Source organism: Neodiprion pinetum, chromosome 7 (genome assembly GCF_021155775.2).
Source record: "Neodiprion pinetum isolate iyNeoPine1 chromosome 7, iyNeoPine1.2, whole genome shotgun sequence".
NCBI lineage: Eukaryota > Metazoa > Arthropoda > Insecta > Hymenoptera > Diprionidae > Neodiprion > Neodiprion pinetum.
Window position 1 is genome coordinate 3,490,194 of NC_060238.1, and position 22,601 is coordinate 3,512,794.

The 22,601-nt window shown below is 38.1% G+C and overlaps 1 protein-coding gene across 1 annotated transcript in view; it reads left to right on the forward strand.

Annotated features, from left to right (window-relative positions):
- LOC124222913 (dynein axonemal intermediate chain 3) overlaps window positions 1-22,601 on the forward strand; it is a 74,759-nt gene that overhangs the window by 2,144 nt on the left and 50,014 nt on the right. The window contains exons 6-10 of the mRNA XM_046634412.2: window positions 144-302; window positions 391-722; window positions 800-1,351; window positions 1,576-2,056; window positions 2,237-2,942. Of these exons, the coding sequence (XP_046490368.1) occupies window positions 144-302; window positions 391-722; window positions 800-1,351; window positions 1,576-2,056; window positions 2,237-2,942 (2,230 nt within the window). The remainder of the gene's footprint in view (window positions 1-143; window positions 303-390; window positions 723-799; window positions 1,352-1,575; window positions 2,057-2,236; window positions 2,943-22,601) is intronic.

Consider the following 22,601-nt stretch of genomic DNA (forward strand, 5'->3'; position numbering starts at 1 on the left):
GTTGCAATATTATCAAGTTGGTGTTTTTCTGAAAGTATGATGTGAATAACAAAATTTGAGAAAAGTTTTATCGACACTAAAACCAAAAGTCAGAACCTCTGTACTCGGAATATCTGACCTCTGATACCAGACTCGAAAACCAGGTGCGCCGGGCGTGCGAGGGCAACAACAAGGTGCTAATATGGTCCTTCACGGACTGCCTAACTCCCAAGTTGGTGCTCGACTCGCCACGAGAAGTGACGGCAATCTCGTTTTGTCCGTTAGACGGTAACGTTGTGGTCGGAGGATGTGCGAACGGCCAGGTGAGCAGATAGGTTCGGGGGTGGTAAGACAAAGGGAATTTCCCAAGAGTGTTCGCATGAGCAGGAAATACGTTAACTGTTCTATCAGGTGGCGATTTGGGATATAGCCGGTAAGATTGAACAGGTGGAAACTGTTGAAGTCAGAACACCAGCTCAGGTTAAATATCGGGTCGCGATGCAGAGTCTCATGACGTGGATGAACGAAACCATGTCGTCATCCACCATCAGGCCAGCCGCCATGTCGAGTCTGCAGCATGGCCAGGTCGCCCCGATCACTGAAATTGTGTGGCTTCCGCCGTACAACAAGCTGGATAAAAATGGGCGGATTCAGAGTCTCCCAGCCGACACTGAAGTCTCCGAACTGACCTGGCAGTTCGCGACATCAAGTGAAGATGGGACTGTTGCCATATGGGATCTGAAGTAAAACCATTCAGCGAAATCGAGATACAGAACCAGTGTTTTACCGTTTTGACAGCCATCAACAATGTTCGTTTCAGGTACAAACCATCTGACGTTGGTGACGGCACGGCGAGGACCAAGGTTAAGAGGCAGGTATCCCGACCAGAGCCACTGGTCCAGGCGATTTCACCGTACAAACAGTTGGACCGAGTATTCAAGCCGGACTACAAACTCTCGGTGAAGAGGGACGACGTTTTGGTTCCGCTTTCCACCGTCAACGTCTACTTCACCACATTTCCGACGATCCAGTTGACCGAGGAGGTATCTCGTATGGACATTACGACCAGGCGATATCACGAGCAAGTAATCCAAAAGCCGGATTACGAAATGGAGCCCTTTATGGTGGTTGGAACCACGGAGGGGGATCTCATGCGGATTACGTGGGATGGCTACGAGTTCTCCACTGGTATGATGGTCAATGATGAACCGGCCGTCATCGCCGCAAGGAACAAAATTCACGACGGTCCTGTCACTGTCGTTGCTAGGTCCAAATACCTCAGCCGGATCCTTATCACCATCGGTGGAAAGGTGTTTGCTCTATGGAGGGATGATTGCATGGATCCGATCATTTGGCGGAAGAGCAAGATCAAGTGAGCGTGGAAGTTTTACTTCAACGTGCTTTTCCCACTGCCATTAATTAACTCTAGCCAGTACTGTCTAACCCTAAATGGTGGCTTCGACATAGCGGATGAACAGAGGAACCGAGGCTTTGATCACCTGGACATTTTTGCTAATACTGTACAGTACTGATCTTGCAGTTTTTTTTAAAATAGATTTCACCAGGTTTCACTCAGCTTCAAGTAACTTTCATCAGGTACACAGCCTGCTGCTGGGGTTCCTGCAGACCGACGTTGTTTCTCTTGGCACAGAGTGATGGTACAATTGAAGTATGGGACCTGCTGTGTCAGAGCGAGAAGCCGACGTTTACTCAGAGCGTTTCGGGCAGGAACATAACGGGGCTAGTCACGCACAGTCTCTACTTGAACCCTCGTTGCATCGCCTTTTCCGACTACAATGGCACCCTCAGAGTCTTCACAGCCCCTGACGTTTTGATGCACTTTGACGAGAGTGACATCAGGTGGCTGGAGCAATTCGTTGACCGAGAAGTCGACCGCATTAAAGAGTTCAAGGAGTGGCAGACTCGCTGGAGTGCTACCAACCTGGAGAACGTTGAGAGGAAGCGAAAACTCGCTGAAATCGATGCCGAGAAACAACGACTCGCCGAGGATGATAAAAGAAAACGGGAAATGGAGGAGGCCGCCGTCCACATTCGCGAAAGTCGAGCTAAGAGAAACGTGAGTTTATTCATGTGGTCAGCATGCTACTCTCTTCATCTTAAAATCACTTGTGTACAAGGCATCGTTTCTCGTATTTGACATTTACTTACCAACTACAATTGATAATTTGGGTTTAAGAAAATGATATGTTTGTGTGCTAGAAGACGATTTTCTGTTACTTGAGAATTTCTGTCACAGATACGAAGCAATCCTGAAGAGTTTCTGGCGCAAGCTCGAGAACGTTGGAAAGCGATGGAGCTCCGTCGAATGCAGAGAGTGATACTTGACAAGAAGGGTCTTCGAAAAGACGAACTTGAGAAACAACGAGCGCCGATGATGATGCTGAGGGAGGAGGTTCACCGGAAAAAGCGGAAGATAAAGAAGATCCTGCAGACCCAGGACAAGATATTCGAGGACTCGATAGCTTTCCTGTTTCCCGATCAGTACCGGGAGAGAAGGCCGACAGTTTCGTTGAAACCACCGGCTGCTTTGCGCGAGAAATCCGTACCTGAAGAGGCCGATGAATTGGCGCAGCTGCTTAAGGACAAGGAGGCCCAGCCGCCCGTTACCCAGTTTCAAACCCAGGAAGAAAAATTCATCTACGAGTTTCTCGAAACCCAAGCCGAAGCGCTTGAGATGATACGACGAAACCCGTACAAGCCGACGTTCGTGTGGAGGAAAGTACTCACCGAGGGAAAGTACAGACGGAAGGTTATGGACCTTCAACTCACTAGGCGCAACGGACATCGCAGGGACTACATGCATATGAAAAGCATCAAGGAAGCTGCCAGAGGCAACGCCAAGGCTGGAATTGTTTGGTTTACCTCTGAAATCAAACACTACGATACCGATGACCAGGAACAGGAACAGGAACAGGATCAGGATCAGGATCAGGATTCTATTGGTGAGTTACCTTTTGTTCATATCTCATGGTGCTGCGAGAAGAACAAGTCATCGTTTTTGGAATTGGGTATCTAGCCATGTGGTTTTTTACTGACGTTGTCAGCCAACACGGATGAGTTCGCCTTGGACTCTTTTTCCCCACTTGGGGCTTTTCAAAATGTTTCGAACAAATTCAGGTAATCAGTTTCAGGTACCAACTTGATATTCCAATAGTTTGCACGATGAATCTCTGAATCAGTTCATTAGTAAAAATTGTTAAAGAATGGAAAGTTCCCGTGACATCGACAAGTGAAAAAGTCAGGGTGGACGATATCGTCCATGTTGGCCGGTGGAGGGTTAACTATCAATGCTTCAGGCGTACGATCTAAATGAAAAAGTTCCGAGAGAAAAGAAACGATGAAAAAAGAGTTTGAAAGCTAAGGCAGTTGTAAATGGAGTTTGAATCAGGTTGAAGAATATCTTTTTCGTGCTGGAAAGATTTTTAAAGTCCAAAATTGAAACTTCGGAAGTAAGAGTGATAATTATTCTCAATCGGTTTCACAATCCTATAATTTTTTTACATCAAAATCAAATGGTTTCTGAAAAACCTTAATAAATTATTGTTTGTTTTCTTTTGCGATTCACTTTTTCCTTGGCTTCTTACCGTCATCTGATCGAAGAAACTTTTCGTTAAGAATCGTTGTGGATGAGCTAACGATGTGATGAAACGGTATCGAAATTTGGAGAACGGAAAAAGATTTGATTCGTAAAAAATGAATAATCGCTAAGAAAATAGTGTATAAAAAAAAAAAAATTAAGTTCTGAGATTTAACGGAATATTCTCGATATGAATTTTGGGGTTTTTTTAATTGTTGTGAAATATTATTTTTTACAACAAACGAATACTCTTTTGATAAAATTCACCTCAATGAACTCCATTTCGACTTTCTGCGACCTGATTTCGTCGTTTCTTTGTCGCGTCGATACCTTCTTTGACGAAACGCTTCGCGCGCAATCGATCACAAAATTTGCCTCAACTAGGTGAAAATGACGGGGATGAAGTCGACGCGACGGAGGAATAAATCGAACCCCATAGTATCGGGGAGGGAAAGAAGAACAAAAATACGGCGGAATAAACGCCTCCCAAGATCGACTCAACGGAACGAAGAACGCGTGTATAAATTGGCGTCGCGTTTCTGTAATAATATATATAAACTTTGCGGAGTAACACGGTAAATAAATAATATCGTGTTACGCCGGGTCACATGGGTCACAGTTTTTCACGATTAAAACTATTTAAAACTCGCGTATAAATGAATTTGAAATTTTCCAACTAAGCTTTTCAACTCTCTCTCTCTATCTCTCTCTCTCTCTATCTCTCTATCTCTCTCTTTCGACCCTCCCGCCCTTCTTCCTGCACCCAAACCGTAATACTGTTTTACTTTAGTACTATTTCTCCCACTGCATTACCGCATTATTATTAACATTGCTACTCGTTGCTCTCACGCTCCTTCTCTCAGACTCTCTCTCTCTCTCTCTCTCTCTCTGTCTGTCCCTCGCACTATATTCCAACGTCGTAAAATATGCCCCTTAGCCTCACCCCTTTCCGCCACCCCTCTCTGCCCGCAAAACTGCGCCGCCTCCCCACTGCCTCTCATTTCCCTCGAGTCACGTATTTTCCACCACCAGATTCCACGCCGCCACCCCCAAACCATCCGATCCAACCCAACCCAAGCCAACCCAACACCACCGTGGCTTATATATTAAATGTCTCTACTCGTTTATCAGCCATAACACTGGATCGCCTACCTTTCCGCGTAAGGGTTTGTTCCTGACAACTTTTTTTCACGTATGTGTGTTACTTACACCGACCCCCAGTCGCAGGATTGATTCTATTATGCTTATTTAACAGCGCTATGAATATTATATGCACGCACTTATTTCCGGAATGTTTATCAACCCTTTGAGTCATAGTGGTGAATATCTTTACCACTTATTTTATATATAGATTTTTTTTATGTTTATGAGAAATTTTCAACATGTTTCTTTGCGGTTTTTTGCTAGTCATGATAGCATACTAAGAGGTTTTCAATATTCCAGAGTAATTATTGCGATATTATGTGAATTATTATTGTTAGAAATAAATTGATTGAAAAACATCGTGAAAATTGAAGGAATAATTGATTTTCGAGAAAGTTATTCCTCTACACGTATACATGTTTTTCATAAATTATAAGTTCTTGGGATAGCTGATTACGAATTTGAAATATGATTTTAAAAATTCAAGGTGGCGGATCCAATATGATGGACGAAAATTTCAAATTCGATCGAATCCGGAGAAAAAACTTTGTCCAGGGGTTTTTGGGATTGCTGATTACGAATCTGTAGTCAGATTTTGAAAATTCAGTATGCAGAATCCGATCAACGACCCTAAAAACCCATGCATACAATTTTTTGATCGTATTCCATTAAATTAAAAATTTTTATCCGCTGGATTGGATCCACCATCTTGAATTTTTAAAACCTGATTTGAGATTAGTAATCAGCTGCCCCAAAAATCATTGAAATTCAATATTTTTATTAAAGTTTACTCAGTACAATAATGTGTGACAAAAAGGGTTAAATCATTTTTATATTACGGGCATGTGTTTTTACCATTTTCAATTTTTTTTTTCAGTCAAATTAATTTTTTTAACGTTAATTCTCGGATTAATTTTTATCGCTGTACCGATTTCACAATTACTGTACGAAAAACCAGAGGATTGCTAATTGAGCTTTAGAAGACTTTGAGCGAAATTTAATTTACACAATTTTATGATTCGCACAAACTATAGAATTTTTCTTCTGTTTTACTTTGATTGTTCGACCTTGCATCGAAATTCTTTACTACCACATTTCACATACCTGTCAAAACTTGACGATCAATATCTGTTCGATTTCCCGTTTAAGCTTGCATAAAAAAAAAAAAATTTTTCCCTAAAATAAAAACCACAAAATTATGTCACACTCTTTTTTTCTCTCTTTTATTGTACGACGTTTTCTTAGATTTTTCCGTGTCTGAGTTAGCGTTAATAATCCGTCAGCGGGAGGTCCTGCGGTCAGGTTGCCCACCGTAATTGAAAGAGCCGATAGTGTTTTCGAAATATAGGTACCCACATATATAACGAAATACGAGAAACAGGGTGAGACGGTAGACCAAGCATGAGGCACATAAGTATGTTTCAAACTTGGGCAATAATGCCGCAGTCAGTTCCAGGAGTCCAAAAGTCCTGCGGAAGGACTCGTCGAAACGGCGAGGACGACCGGTTCTTGAGCGGTTCGAGGCCAAGAGAGAAAAAGAGAGAAAGAAAAAGAGAAAAAGAAAGAGAAAGAGAGAAGCGAGAGAGTTTGTCATTGTGTTTCTTGCCTCGAACGAGAGGCGTTTCTGTTATTTTTTCCCATCTTTTTTATTTATTTTTTTTTTTCCGTTGGGTAGTAGTATTGTTTTTTCACCCTTCCCCATCTGTTTCGTCTTCTCTTCTCTCATCCTCCTCCTCCTCCTCCTCCTCCTCCTCTTCTTCTTCTAATTTTTTCTTTTCTTTTTTTTTTTGTTCTTTTTCTTTTTATAACTCGTTTATTCTTTTATTACGTGGACTTTTGTAACAGTCCCGAGGCGAGCTTCTACGCTTTATTTTTTCTCCTCGCACGCCGAGCCGGAGGACTGACGAAATTAGTACCGGGGGTAGTAGCTGTGAGTACGGGAAATGTTTTTTTTTTTGGGGGGGGGGGGGGGGGGGACATGAGAAAAGAAAATTAAGGAATGATGAAGATTGAAGAAAAATGGAAAAGAAAATGCGGGAATAGAAACAAATTTCCTTATCGAAGGAATATGTGGCGATGAACTGAAAATCAAATCAAGGACAAAATGTCGCTACTAATTTTTTTTAACTTATTATTTTAACTTATTGCATTATTTATTATTTATTGAGATGAAAAATTTTACGCAAGGTTTTCGAGAGGATGTTTTGAAAATTCAACAAGTTATTTATTACCGTAAAAGCAGATTATGTTGAATTATTTTTCGTTTCTTAATATATCAATTTTGTAAAACAATTATCAATAGCTGCGTGAAATTATTCTAATGATTGGAATAATTGTTGAAATTTTTTTTTATCTCTCATGATTAAGTACTTGATGGAAAAGTTATTTTCTATGCAACATATATTATTCGCGAGTTAAGAGAAATTGATTTTAATTTCTTTAATCATATTTTGTATGTAATCCATTTTTAATAGCTAGTTTTAATCATGAATTTAATCATTCATAATCACGAAACAACGGGTAATCAAATTGATGAGTTTCAGTTGTATTTTCACTTGATTCTTAATGACTTTCTTAAACTGGTTAATCGGATGGAAAATTAATTACAAATTTATAAAGTGAGGGGTAATCGAATTTTTTTACGGCTGAACTGCGATATTGCAAATATTGAGTTTCGCTGTCAGGAATGCAATTATTTACAACGAGTCTATCGGTTTCACCGCGATTTGATATCCTGCAATCGACATCCAATACAACTGGCGAAATATTAAACACAATTAAGTTAAAATATACAATGTATAGAATTTGATGTCTGGAAAATTAAGAATATGGCGAATTTTACTTTCAAATTTGATTGAGCCTTTTTAAGGAATGGAAAAAAAAAAAAAAACAAATAAAGGAAACCGAGAATTTTTTTTTACGCCGCTTTCGGACCGAATCCTTATCACGTAGAATTTAACGTCTGTAAAATTAGAAGGTTGGATAATTTTACTTTCAAATTTGATTTAGCTTTTTCATACAACGAAAAAAAACAAAAAAGAAGAATGGAAACCGAGAAAATTTTTCCAAGCCCTGTCATTACTCATTTCCGGCATGCGTCGAGAGCAGCGTGAAAACGAAGATGAGCTTGCGATTGCAGGGGTTGCGTAACGTTGGTCCGCAGTGCTGATACACGCGTGTCGAGTGAAAGAAGAAAAAGAGAGAATGACACACGTGAAGGTTAAAAGAGAAGAGAGAAGAAAGGGAGTGGAAGAAAAAAGCGAGCGAGCGAGCGAAAGAGAGAGAGAGAGAGAGAGAGAGAATAAAATAAAAAATATAAATAACTAAAAAGAAACTAGGGTAAAAAACCTGCGCTTCTTTCTCACTGCTCGCCCTGTGTAAAGACTGAAAAGGGTAGCTTTGATCGAGAGAGAGAGAGAGAGAGGGAGGGAGAAATTTTTCGTTTGCATTTAAATAACGCGAGTCGATCCACCCTTCTCTTCGTTCGGCGTACGTGGGTCGGCATGAAGAGGGTGGGAAGAAGGCGGGTATGTATATAATCGTAATTTAGTTGGAGGAAATGTAATTTTCCAGGACGATAATTCAATTTTACTCAACCTTCGCCTCACCGTCGTTCAATCTCCTTCTCCTCGCCTCTGCGCAAAACTAAGATTAATAATCGTCCTGATAATAAACTGGGGGAATATTTATTCAGGTATATCCAACGCCGAGGCATGTATGGAGGTATCTGTTATTTACAAACCGTATCGTATACAGAGTGTGTGTGTGTATGTATATATATACATATACATATATATATGTGTATTTGCTTTAACGTCGTTATGAAGTGATTAACTGCGGCCAAGGCTCTTTCTCAAGACAAGATATTATCTAATAATTAACAAGCATGTCATTGTAATGTGAGCTGCAAAAATTTGACGCGAATAAAATGGACTACACTGAGAAAAATTTAATTTGTTAGAGTAACTAGAAAAGTTGAGTAAAACAGGTATCGTTAAAAAAACTGTTCGAATATTGTTTGAATTACGAAAAACGAGGTACGCCTAACCATTAACTATATTTTTCGATTGCGGTAAAAAATGAAAATAGTTAATAGGACTGAGCGGTAACCGGAACAAAAAATTTCTCTCAGTGTATAAAACGCGAATTTTGTTAAATTCGTTCCCACATTTATTGGAAACGGGTATTTGTAATGGTTTGAAATGAGTTACTAGCTACGGCAACAACAAGATACAAAATCGCACGATTCTTTGTCGTGTAAAATCATCTATCTTTATGAAATAAATTTAACCAGAGATATTGTTATACTGACATAGAAAAATTAGCGCGTGAGAAACTTTAAAATTCTTATTTGCATGTAATATAAATTTTTATTATTACCGGTTTTCTTATTAATCTTCAGAACTTATAAAATCTCCAACTTCCAATACGTGTGAAAAATTTTGTTATCTTTTATAGCAACTTTCAGAATTATTTCACATTTTAGAAATTGTTTTTTTTTTCTCACAATCTTTTTGTTAATTATAGTTCAGATACTCTGTGTCAAGTAATCTTGATAAAAACTGCGATTACGTTTTTCGTCATGTACTTTGATACAAAAAATGATGAAGCTAATCTGAGACATCGAAGTAGAATCTTGATCGAGATGTCACGGAATGCCCCGTACACACAAGTGGTTATATTTTTGATCCCGTTGATACATATCTACCTTTCAAAAATCCTCACACGGCGCATCCAACCCGCGAGTTTACTCTACAGCGATGAGTTATCGCCCCGGTGAAAAGAGCCGAAAGGAGACGTCGATAAATTGGGGGGGGTTTTGCAGGGGCGGATTAAGGGTGGGGGCCCTTGAGCAGCCCGGGGGACATTTTGAAAGGTTCGTTTGACAGATCCGCGGGCTGGTTATTCAGGCCGCGTAGCGGGTGTCGGCGGCTGGATATTGTTATTGTTGTTATATTATATCACGTTCATTATTATTTATACCTAGTCGTTATTGTTATCTTCGCTTTTCCCCTCGGGCCGCTCTCGTATTTCCGGTATCGCCTCTCCTCTCCTCTATCCATCCTCACCCCCGTTTTTCTCTCTGTAATTATAATAACAACCTCGGAGGGATGGCCAATCGTGCCTTGGATGACAATAATCGTTACTCCGTCTCACGGGCTGCTTCGGTACTCCGGAGGATACTGGTTAATAGGAGCGGGCAGAGACAGTGAAAGGAGTCATTAAATAAAATCATTATAAACGAAGAAAAGGAGAGCCCCGTGGTGTAACCATTATGATAATTATAAATCGTCCCGTCTCAGCCTCTAAACGCGACTCCTTCTTACCATCCTTTCTCTCACTCTTATACCCCCCCGCCCTTCCCTTCCTACGGCAAAAAGCTCCAAGAATTATTGCCCCTTATATAAGCACCCATACTCGCCCAACTCGTATCCATTAACGAACCTGCGGATACCTCACCAGGAACTTATGTACAGGGTGTACGGTAACATTCACGTCTCTTCCCGTAACGTGAGAAATTTTAATACTTGTGATTATTGCAAGGGTCTTAAACCTTTCAGTCACAATGAGATGCTCAGCGTCTCATCTGAAAAATTTCCATGTTTTTAGCCTTATCACAGTTCATTTACAACTTCAAACGATCCTTGTTACTTCATATAACCCTAGAAAACTTCGAGCAACAAGTTTCGACAAAAATCATGGAATTTTTATATTTTTTTCTGATTTTACATCGGCCATATTGGATCCGCCATCTTGGATTTGGAAATTATTATATTCAGACTTTAGATTCGTGATCAGCTACCCCCCAAAATTTTCCCCGAGTATGAAGTTTCGGCCAGAATCATCGATTTTGATAATTTGTTTCGATCTTACATCCGCCATCTTGGATTTAATATTTAATCAATTCTGAATTCAGATTCGTGATCAGCGACTTCAAAAAGCCCCCGAGTATCAAAATTCAAGCCAAGATATTGAGTTGAAAAATGTGCTACTGAAAGAGTTGGAAACATTTTCATTTCTTGACATAGTAGAAAAATGTGCAGTTTTGGATTAAAATTTACTATTACTTTTTTTGTTGCGAACAGAATATTTAAAATTTATTACATTTATTACTCATATTCTTTTTGATTTCAATGTAGGCCACTTGTACTGGATTTTCCTGTAATTATAGATTCTGAAAATTTTCTCAGTGCACAAAGGATTGATTTTTCACACTCCTTTGGTGGAACCGATTAATATATACTGAAAAATGAAATGATGTTTTGACATACCTACGTTGGAAATACCGGTAAAAGATTTTTTTTCAAATTGTAAAAATTTGAATTGTATGATATAAAATGAGAAAAAAAAAAGACTCAAGCTCAAGTGGTAAAAATTTTTGCACAGTCTTCACTGAATATAACATTTTTTTCAAAAGTATTTTTGCGTGCAGCTTAGGACTTTTTGTAAATAATTGAAATCATATAAATCGATCGACTCCTTTTCTTTTTGGTAAATTTGATAAATTCGCTATTTTTAAAAATACCATAAAAATTCCCGAGCATAGCTGTCAAAATAGGTTCGCTTATTCCTTATTTTATCTTTTCTTGAAAATTGTTGAACACTCTGTATACATAGGCGTGAATATGAGTATATATACTTATTTTTTTTTATATAATGCATGTATATAAGCCCCACCCTCGACGCTGCTCAGCCAACGGTGGCTACCAGGGAAAATATAATTGTACAAAATGACGTCGCTTTATTTTCAGCCCTCAGTTTCCCTCGTTTTAGTTCTCTCTCTTGATGCCCTCATCCCTCTTACCTCGCACTGTTATCCCCTCGGGTTTCTCATCCTCCGCGAAGTAAAAGGATATACCTTAACACTCCTAATTCGCGGAGTCAACCTTCTACGGAACCTTATTCGTTTCGTTGACTGCGTTCGCAGGCAGTCGGTTAGTTGATACAAATTAGGTCTGATGCAGAGATGGTGTATCCAAAAATGATACCTGTGTATTCAAAATTGGGAAGAATTTACGGACCTGTATGAATATATTGGGTTCAGTGGCTGGTGATTGGCTGGGAATGGCAAATCTTTGATAGTTTAATCTGACAAAGGCTCTCCTGATATTTTGAAATACGGAAGAAATATTCAGATTCGTTGATTTTGAAATATTCGTGACTTATTTCACATCTGGTACGAAAGTGTAAATGAATGTTCCAAGGGAAGACGGTGGAATATTAAAATTGATTGAGAAACATGTTCCAGATAACGCAAATTAAAAAAAAAAAAACATGTCAAAAACATGAATAAAAAACATGCCCAAAACTAACGAAATTAAATATCTGAAAATATCTAAATTTGACGTTGCATGCCTGAAAGAACGTATCAAAAATACGATGAGAAAAAAACATGCCCAAAACAAATATTCCAAAATAAAACGGTCGAAGCAGCGAAATATTTTTAGCTAGCAAAAATATTACAACTCGTTTACACGTTGCTATTAAAAGTCTCCTGAATATTTCATTCACGACGGTCAATCAATCGGCTGACGGTCAAACTGAGCAGACGAACAAATCCGAACATCTAACGGAAAGCTCGCAGTTTGATGCGAGAGGCAAGCGATGATGATCCTCCGGCTCTTTGATCACTGATCATATTGAGCGAAGAGAATCCGGCCAACTTTTGGCAAAGACACAAGTGAATGCAGCAGCTGCCGGCAGCTTGTGTGAAGGTAGGAAAGAGGCGCGTTAACACGCTCGATTTGAGCATGAAGCAACGGCTGCATGCGAGCTCGGAGGTCAGAGGGAGTTTGGCGTTTTAACGAGCTTCACGAGCTTACGCCGCTCGTTTTCCGGGCGTCGAGTTTTGCCGGGCCTGAATATGGCGCAAGCACGCCTTCCACCACCAACGCGGAGGCTCCTCTGTTCCGGAAGTAGTTTACACGGATCAAAGGCAAAGTCTTTTCCACGCTCTGCCGACCCCATCATTTCCCTTCCACGCTTTGAGATTTTCGTAAACTATATTTTACTACTTATGTAGAGCTTTCGGGTCAGAAAAGTTCTTTTCCGTGCCTCGTAATCCGGGCTGCAAAGGCACAGCAATTATAGCTGTGCTTTGTTACGTCTCTCTCTTTTTTTTTTTTTTTTTTTTTTAAGTAGCGAACGTTTGATCGGTATGAAATTTGACTGGGAAAAAGTTCGTAAGATCATTTCTCAATTTTCATTCGTACGTAGATGTACGTAGTGTTCTTGAAATACGTCTGGAATCGTATTTCCAATTATTATAGGTTCGTAATTCAAGCGAGTAGTTTTTTTTGTTCAAATTTTTGTTTCATATATTACGATGCAGAGAAGGAAACGGGAAAATTACTACTATGGATGAATTATTGCTTCCAGGTCCTACACCCTCTGAATACCTTGAAAGTTTCACGTTGAAGTAATTTTTCAAGTAAGAAATAAAAATTACTGCCCGACGGCGAAATAATAATCGTATCATCGATACGTACTTATATAGGGAATTCCATGCTAACCCGACCAACATCCGACCCTCGTCATTTATGATTTTGTTTAAAAAAGAAATAATGTCTGCAATTTTCCCAATTCTGAAACGGTACCCTGAATTTTTTCAGATTTTTTACTCAACCGCTCGGTTATTTATAAATATACAATATAGTGATTTTGAAAACGACAATTTTTTCAAATTCTCAGAAATTGTATTTCTATTCCAAACGTTTCAAAACAGGGCCTATGAAGGACCAATTTTTCTTCAACACTTTCAATTTTTTAGTCAACTGAAACATTTCTGGAACGGTATGAGAATTTCCGAAATATTCTCAAGACTTCCATTTTTTTTCACTTGGAACATTTCGCGTGGAATCCCCCATACTTGAAAAAATTGACGACCATCGGTACTTTACATTTTTTTTTTTGTCTTCAAATCTCCCGCGCGTAATAAACGCGTACGCTTACGGCAAAAAGGGCCTAAAATTCATTGGCACGGACGTCGTTATACGTGCGTATTTATGGGACCCATACGCGTATAGTCCGTGTTATACAGAGGTGGGTGTGAGAAGACCGCACGTACACGGGGGTAAGCCCAAGTCGGACCATAAGTCAGAGACGAGTCAAATAAATCCTGGATCGGTAGTCGAGTCACGTCCAGCACCGCCGGCAACTCGCAAGTATAGAGACCTGCACCCTCGCCTCTCCTTCTTCCTCGTCTTCCACCCCTCACCCGGTTTCATATTATACCAGTTTTCCTCCTTTCCACTTATCAACCCCCTCCTCGACTTTCTGGACTCCTTGATCCTGGATTCGGAAGGACAGGACACACATTGAGAAAAATTTAATTCGTTACAGTAACTAGAAAAATTTAGTAAAACAGGTATCGTTAAAAGGAACTGTTTGAATATCGTTGGACGATCCTTTTTTGGTTATTGCAACGCGAAATCAGTTTGTGACGCTTACTCTACTTTTTTAGTTAAATAATGCTTTAACGTCAATTTATTCTTGCACAAGCATTAAATTTTCGTAACGGCTAGAAAAATAATTTTCATTCTCTATCTAGAACTGTATTTTTCGATTGTGGTAAAAAATGAAAATAGTTAAGGACTGAGCGGTAACCGGTACTAAAAATTTCTCTCAGTGCAGGCATTGAGGGTAACAACATTCGGAAAATTAATGATTTCGTTACGGGTGAAGTCGAATAAATTAGCTCAAGGTGTATGGGAATTAATTGGCTCGTGGTAAATTGTTGCTTTTCATGTTTAGGACAGGTTTCGATTTTTTATTTCCTTTTATTTCTCTCTTCAACAGATTCGAAGTTCGTGTTGACGTATTTAATCGAACGTTTAATTGCAGTGGAGGTAATTAATTAATAAAAAAAAACGAAAACAAAGAGATGAAAACTAGGAACTAGAAACTACTGATTAGAAGCATTAAAAATTGAATTTTTCCTACAGCTTATTTTTAATGTGTAAAATAATATTCAAGGGAAAAAATTTTTTTAACGAAAGAAAAAAAGAAAAAACAATTGATGTAATAATGATTGAACAGTGTTTGAAAATCAGACGAAAACTAGAACGTAATATCATAAAGAGTATCTTAAATACAGTAAGAAGTGAAAATTATACGTAGTTATAGAAACTGAAGCGTGTATTTAGTCTTTGACTAAATTGTGGAATAAGTTGAAAATTTAATCAGTGAATATACGCGGTAAGATTGATAGTAAAAATAAAAGTATTGAAAAATAAATAAAATGCGAGAGGAGAAAAATAAATTGCCCGAGAATCGGTGAAGTTGAAGTATTTAAAACCGCTGGAAGCCAATTTGTGAAAATGCGAGGTTTAACGCAATATCTTCGCGGATTCTATTACCATTTTTAAAATGTCGGGTAGTCCTGCAGGGCGCCTAAATAAATCCTCGAAAGATTGGAACGACTGCCTCTTTCTAACCTTGATAACAACTCGTGTAGTAATTTCACCTATAAACCGCACACGTCATCACGACCTTGGATTATATACGATAATTTTGTCCGCGGGAGTCTGCGATAAACGAAAGGTTAAAAAACTTTCGGGATGGTGAGTACGAAGAAAAAAAAAAATAACACGTCTGGGTGTAATATTAATAAGAATAATTTTCCTGGTAGATAAAATTATCATAAATATGTTCAAATCCAAGTATTGAATTTTTTTTTCGTTTTCATATCAATTTGAAAAAGCTCTGAAAATGTTTTTTTTTTTTTTTTTTTTTCCTCAACTTTTACGTCACATTCACCGATTCGTTTGCTTAGTTCACTGCAGCATGTCAATTTACTTGAAAATTTTCAATCACGTACCGTAAATTTGTACCGGAAAAATGAAATTCTTATTCACTCGAGTTTTTTTATCTTTTTTTTATTCTCAAGTGTGGACAGGACGTCAAAATTGGTGATCGACTAGAAGGGGTACGAAAGAAAAATGTTCGTTCGTCGAAGCGTTTTTCAAGTTTTGATCAAGTTTAAGGGTGCGTCGAAACTAGGTTTCAGAGTTTCCCGAGTTGGCATTCACTTTCGGCCATATCGACTTCCGGTGGTTCCAGAATTCTTCTAACAATAAGCTCACGTGCAGAAACGTGAAGAACGAAATTGCTATTGATTAATTTTGTCGGACAGACGAACAATACTTCTCTGAAAACTTGTTTTCTAGATTCCAGAGTTTCAAAAACTTCAAGAGCGAAATAAATATTTTTCCCATGTCACCGAAAGGTGATGAAAAGTAAAAGAAAGAAACAAAAAAGCTCCGTAATTAAGCGAAGAAAGAGAGGTTTTTATCCAAAAATACTTGATTTCGATTTTAATAAATTTTTACTAATGATATGAAACCTCAAATTTCTGAGCTTGCGAAATATCCCTTCAAAATATTTCTTGACTAAAATCGGGATAATGTTTATTACGTCGACGGTGCAGTTTCTTCTCGATATTTGTCGTTGAATCTCTGCCACCCTTATGAATCGGTTAGGGGTTGAGGGAGGGTAACGACTAGACAGAGCCAATTCTCAGACGAGGGTGTAATGGATGCCTCGCTATAAGGTAAGACTGCCGCCCATCCCGCGTTGTTTGACTTGTCGAATTATACCTAACTAAGTTTCAATTGATCCGATCCTCCCTCGCTTTCCATCCCTCCCATAGATCTTCTCCCTCGAGTTGTCTCTCTTCCTTCGTCGGAGAATTCTCATCCCTGTGCTCCGAGATCCTACTCATCCTCAGACCTGGATACTCGAACACATCTGAGGAATTAACCTGCACGCTTTGCTTCAGGATTACGCGCGGTGAAAAGTCACTTCAAATTCACTTGATTGTTGAACTTTCAGTCGCGTTGAGTCATGCGATTAATTTTATCAACCTTCGGATTCCAGTCATTTCAATGTATTTATGTTTGTATGCTCGAAGTTATCTGACGACGTTTTAATCGACTTTGACTTGATTGAGTTCGTGGATTTCAAGTAATTACAGAATTTTGAATCTTAGGACACGACGAGTCCTTTCGAATAAATTTTGACAGACTTTTTCATACTCGTGAAAATTCACTCCAAGTTTTTTTTTAATCAATTACAAGTCACTTGAAGTCATGCTAATTTAACTTCGAGTTACTAGAATTCAATTTAAGACGTACAATTTATGTCAATTATGTTATCACTTGTATCTGATCAATTCGCTCTGAAAATATGGGATAAAATTTTTCCAGTTCGATTTTAATATCGAATTCACTAAATAACCGCGAGTTATTTTCTTTTCGCAAACGTTCCGGACGTGCAATAATGAATCCGTGAGTCTACGAGTCGTTTTTTTCAGGCATCGAGAAAAAAAATTTTCCACGGATCGAAGATTAATTTCCCGTGAAAAGTAAATTAAGATAAGAAAACCAGATTGAGAAAAAAAAAAATAAACTTTACACGCGCAAATAAAAATAAAAAATTCAGGTACTTAATAGAGATTTGAACGTTTTACGTTTTTACGTCGAACCTTTCGGCGAAAAACGAGATAAAAACAAGACGAAATCGATTCCTGAATTTTTATCTTCCACATTCTCTCCCTGCAGAGGAATCTCCAATTCATCCCGACCAATTTTTCCCCCCTCGTTTCTCTCCTATAGATTCCGTCTGTCGTATTCGCGGATATTCGCATATAATCTTTCGCATCGCGGCGGGCTCTTTGGCTCGTAAAACGCATCGTCGTCGTCTGAAGTAACGGGTTGGATGGAAGGAGGCGTCAGGATAACGATTCGCACTTATACTTTTGTGTTTGAGTTCGTCGATGGGCGCTCAGCGGTTATTTCCAACCTAGAAATCGATTTACCCGTAAGGTTGCGATTTTTTTTCCACTTCTTGAATTCTTCACATCTCAGCTGCGATCGTAAAATCGGTCAGCGATTCTCAGGGATTAACGTTTCATCAATTTTCTTCCGTTTCCGTCTCGCTGCTCTCGATTATTATTAGTCATCTTTTTTTACTCTCTTTTCATATTTAGACGATTATCAATACGTTCGTGGGTTAATTCAGGAAATTAATTTTGACAAGTTCTCAAAGCGCCTGATTCCGAATTATATGCTGGCGAAACTTGAAGTTGAGAATTTAAACATTGGTGAAACGACAAAGTTTCGAATTGGCGGAAACCCGACGCGACGGCTCAAAGTTCCAAAATTCAAGTTACGAAAAGTAAAGTTTCGATTACGAACGTAAAAATATCGAAAATCCAAAGCAAAGAAAAATCAAAGTGGTGAAATTTCACTGAGTCACAAATTCACAGAACTAAAAATCTTTGATCACTCAGAATTTTGATTCTTCAGATATTGAAATATTCTTATTTTCTCCCTTTTGGAACTTTGAGATTCTGGATTCGGATCATTTGAAACTTTGATATTTCGTGAAAGTTTGATTTCCTTACTTTAAATTTCGCGAGCGAAATATTCGAATTTTGTTGATACGGGATGTTTTCAAATTCGGAATTTCAACAAATTTTTTCCACCGTTCTCTTTCTTCAATTTTCCTTTTTCCTTTGTCTTCGAATTCGTATTTTTGTTTCCCCTTCTCTTCCGAGCAGGTTTATTTTTATTTACAGGTATATCGGTGGGTGCAGGATATATTTTATGTATACCCACTTGTATATAGATTATTTTCTCTCCGGAGTTGGGAGCTTTATCGGTAGAAGTGGAAAGCCGGGGGTTTGATAAGCTCGAGTCACCGTAAATACACGATTCACCCATTACTGGGGGAAAGGGATTCGCGTTCCACTCCTTTAAATCCGGCCAATTATGTACGCCTCTCGAAATCAAATCACCTTCTATTATCCCCAATTTAAATTTCAAACGTACGTTCCCTTTTCTCTTACGCATACCTATCATGAAAATCTAGACGCTTGCTTCCTTCATACCGTACACCGTACATTATTACACCCACAAGAAAACATATATCCCAAGTAAATGTATGAATCGAGATTTCGGTACACTGTAAATGGTTTTTTCGATTTGTTAAAATTTTCCGAGGTCGAGGCAAAAGTGAAGAAAAATTATGGAAAATCAAAGACCAGTTTTTTGAAAGGATTTCTCGCAACATATTTCACGCATAGAACGACTAATAAAATTTTACCTGCTTTTCATCTTCACGATTGGATCTATTAGTTGAAAAAAATCGAGCTGCGTTTCACGGGAATAACAACAAATATTACTGATTTTTTTTGGCAATTATTCAATCTTAGCACATCAGCTGCTTGGCAATTTACTATTAAAATTCAAATCAGTGAAAAGTGTATATTTTGATAGAGATTATAATGATTCATTTCGATTTTCTCATACATATGTTTCCCTGCAAGTATGTAATTGTGGGTGACCGATCTTAATAACCCGTAGAAAAATAACCCGAGGCAAAAATATGCCATATAAAAATAACCTGTGGTAAACAAGACAAAGAAATACAACCCAAGACAAAAATAACCGAAACAAGAATAATCCAAGGTAAAAATAACCCATAACGAAAAATTGTGAAAAAAAATCGACAAAACATCAACGTGAATTAAATTTTCAATTAAATATTTTGTCATGGTTTGATTTTTGTTTTGTTTGTTATTTCCGAGTGATTTCGTCCTGGTATTATAATTATGATTTATTACAGCGAGTGTTTATTTTTCTCTTCTATCACGACTAACTTCGAATGTCTGTACGCGTAAATCAAACCTCCAGGTATTTTTATTGCATCACGCTGTGTAGATTGCAGACGAAAGATACCGCAGCTCTGAGCTCCCAGATTAAACATTGCTGATTTTTAATCCTGAAACGGTCTCGTTTCTGCTTCTGCGATTTAAAGAGGATGTTTGTCATCCCGACACTCCAATCACAAGCTGTGAAAATTACGTACCTTGTTTAAGGAAGCAGTACAGGGTGTAGAATCCGAATGAATAATCTGACAAGAAAAACGAAATCATAGTAAGAAAGATCAATTCTATTCGTAAAACATTCATTCAACGTTTAGACAGAAAAGAAAGCATTGTAATGCAGGAACCTCATCTGTAAAATTGTCAGTTTCAGTAGATTTTCAGATAATTATTTTACAAAGTAAAATTATTACTGATACATGAAAAATGAAAACCAAAAAATTGAAAAAAAAACGTACAATTTTCCCAGAGTTAATAAAAATTAAACTTTCGTTCTGATCGAATTTTTGATTTTCCAATATTTTCTTTGCATTGAACGCAAGTAATTGTTTATTTCACAAAATTCAACTGAATCGACTTCAGTTTTACTATTTACATTATGATTTGATAAATTTTTCTGTGTTAATTGTTTTTGGTTTTCGGCAGACTGTGTTTTGAAGCTTACATTGTTTCTCGTTTATTCTTTTTTTTTTTTTCGCACCGATTCTTTTTTTCCGTTTCAGTCTCTCTTTCACCGTAAATTATTTACCCTTTTTCATTGTTGTTTTTCAAACATTTTTCGCACTCCGTGCCGGTTTAGCGATCGTTGCAGCAGCGAGTGGATAAAAGCACGGTATTTGTCTGGCGTGGGCAACTAACGAGAAAACTTTTGGTACCGCGGATAGACATATCTCTATATGTGAATTCATGCACAGCAACGCGGCCGGGGAAACTTGAAGATAAATTTACGGAACGATGGGAGACCTGCGATTAATCACAATTTGTTTAAAAGCTCCTAAGCAACCCTCCAGACTCTCCCGCCTTGGCTCTGAATCGAACTCCTTAACCTGCAAGCTTTCCCACCTGTGGTTACTTCTCAATCGAAATTTCTCCCCACCGTAATCATCATGATCGAAGTGAGAAAGGAAAAAGTGTGATAAATGAGAAATGATCGCTGGAATTAATCGGCTGATTACAGAATGTAAAAAAAAAAAAAAAAAAGGAAAAAAGAAATAGGTGAGACGAGTTTTATGACACATTTGCGGTTAACTTTGCCTCATTTTTCATCAAGTTTTTAAACAGGTCTCGATTCAAAAGCCGGAAATAGGCCAAGTTTTGTGAAAAGCTCGATTCCGCGGTTCTCTCATATTTCACGATTATTTTTCGTCCGATTTTTATCTAGACGTGCTTGCAATGCTTTTCGCCGGTTTTGAATCTCGTCGCACGGAGAAGATTCGGGAAAGTTTAAAACGGTCGGTATATAAACTGATGCGAGAATTAGATCGCGTGATGTCAGATGCTGTGCGGAAGCATCGTTACAGAGAATTGTGTTGGAAATTGTAAAAGTTTCTTTTGTCAGATATTTCACGTAAGATAATTTGTTTCGAATCAACGCTTCGCTGCGCGATCGTTTTACTGAAATCTTGGGATGCAATTACTGCAAAAAAAAATAAAAAATAAATAAATAAAATAAGAGTAAAAGAAAGGTGACGAGATAAAGTGTAAACACTTTCAAAACTTCAAAAAAATTAATGAAATGTGACACAAGTCAAAGTTTTGGCTGTGAAAGATGTGAAAAAACTGGAAACTTCGTTGCACTTCGTTGCATTTAACGGTTCAATAGTTACAGCATATTTGATGAAAATTTTTTTTTTTAATTGTTATTTAAATGGGAAATTTCAAATGGCCAACCACACTTTTTAACATTGAGCTAGAATTTTTTCCTCGGTAAATAGGTCCTTTTGAGACCATAGATTCGATAGGTTATTTTTTTAGATATATATATATATATATATATATGTGCAGAGGAAAATTGGTATGATGGAATTTGATTTCAGATGACACGGGTGAAAAAATGTTGAAAAGAGTGGAAATCGAATGAATGTGAGTCGCCGAATAAGCCTTGGGGGGGGGGGGATCCTTTATGTTATACCTAGGGTGCGTAGTTTCTTCCACCTGGAACGCTGGAAAATGTTGGTTCAAGGTTTATCGCGCGTCCTTCCATATATAGAAAGCGGAAAAGTTTGAAAATTGCAAAACGCCCACGTCGCGTCGCCAGCTTCCGTATAAAATCGAATCCTCCCGGCATCCCTGCCTGCAGCCTATAGCCGTTTCAAAGAGTTGACGTTATACGTTTCGTATAAAGGTACCCGTGTCACCGGATGAAACCCTCGCACTATTTTCACCCCTCGTCTTCTTCTCCGTTCCTCCCTTCCTCCGTCTTCATATAAATTCCTTTCCCCTTTCCCCTCTTCATTTCTTCGGTAAGTTCTATTTTATTCTCTTCTTTTCTCTCCTTGATGCGCGATGCTTGCTTGGATTCTCTTGTTTTCGGTCATCATTGAGCGATTTTCTTTCTCACAATCTGTATCTAAATTATTCTTGTCAGAATCAGTGACGATTGACTGGACGGAAATAAGAAATCGATGTCAATGTTTTTCTGAAATTTATTTCACGTTTTTTCTCCGCGAAATGAAAATCGGACTGAAAATTTAACCTAAGGAAATGAGAACACAAATTAAGAACAGTTTTTTGAAAGGTTTTCTTGTACGATGTTTTTCATGGTCAGAACGACTAATAAAATTTTTCCTGTTTTTTATCTTCATTGGATTTATTAGTTGAAAAAAGTCAAGCTGCGTTTCACGGGAATAACGTAAAAAAATTAGTGATTCGTTGTGGTGATTATTTAATTTCAGCACATCAGCTGCCTGACAATTTACTCTTTAAATTTAAATCAGCGAAACGAAGTATATTTTCATGGAGATTAGAATGATTTATTTCAGATTTCTCATACATATATTTCCTTGCAAGTATGTAATTATGGGTGACCGATCTTAATAACCTATAGAAAAATAATCCGAGGCGAAAATATGTTACACAAAAACAACCCGAAAAAAAAATAACCGAAACAAGAATAACCCAAGGTAAAAATAACGAAAAACAGGAATAACCTGTCATAAACAACCCCAAAAAAATAACTTATACAAAAATAACCCAAGCAAAAATAATGCAAGT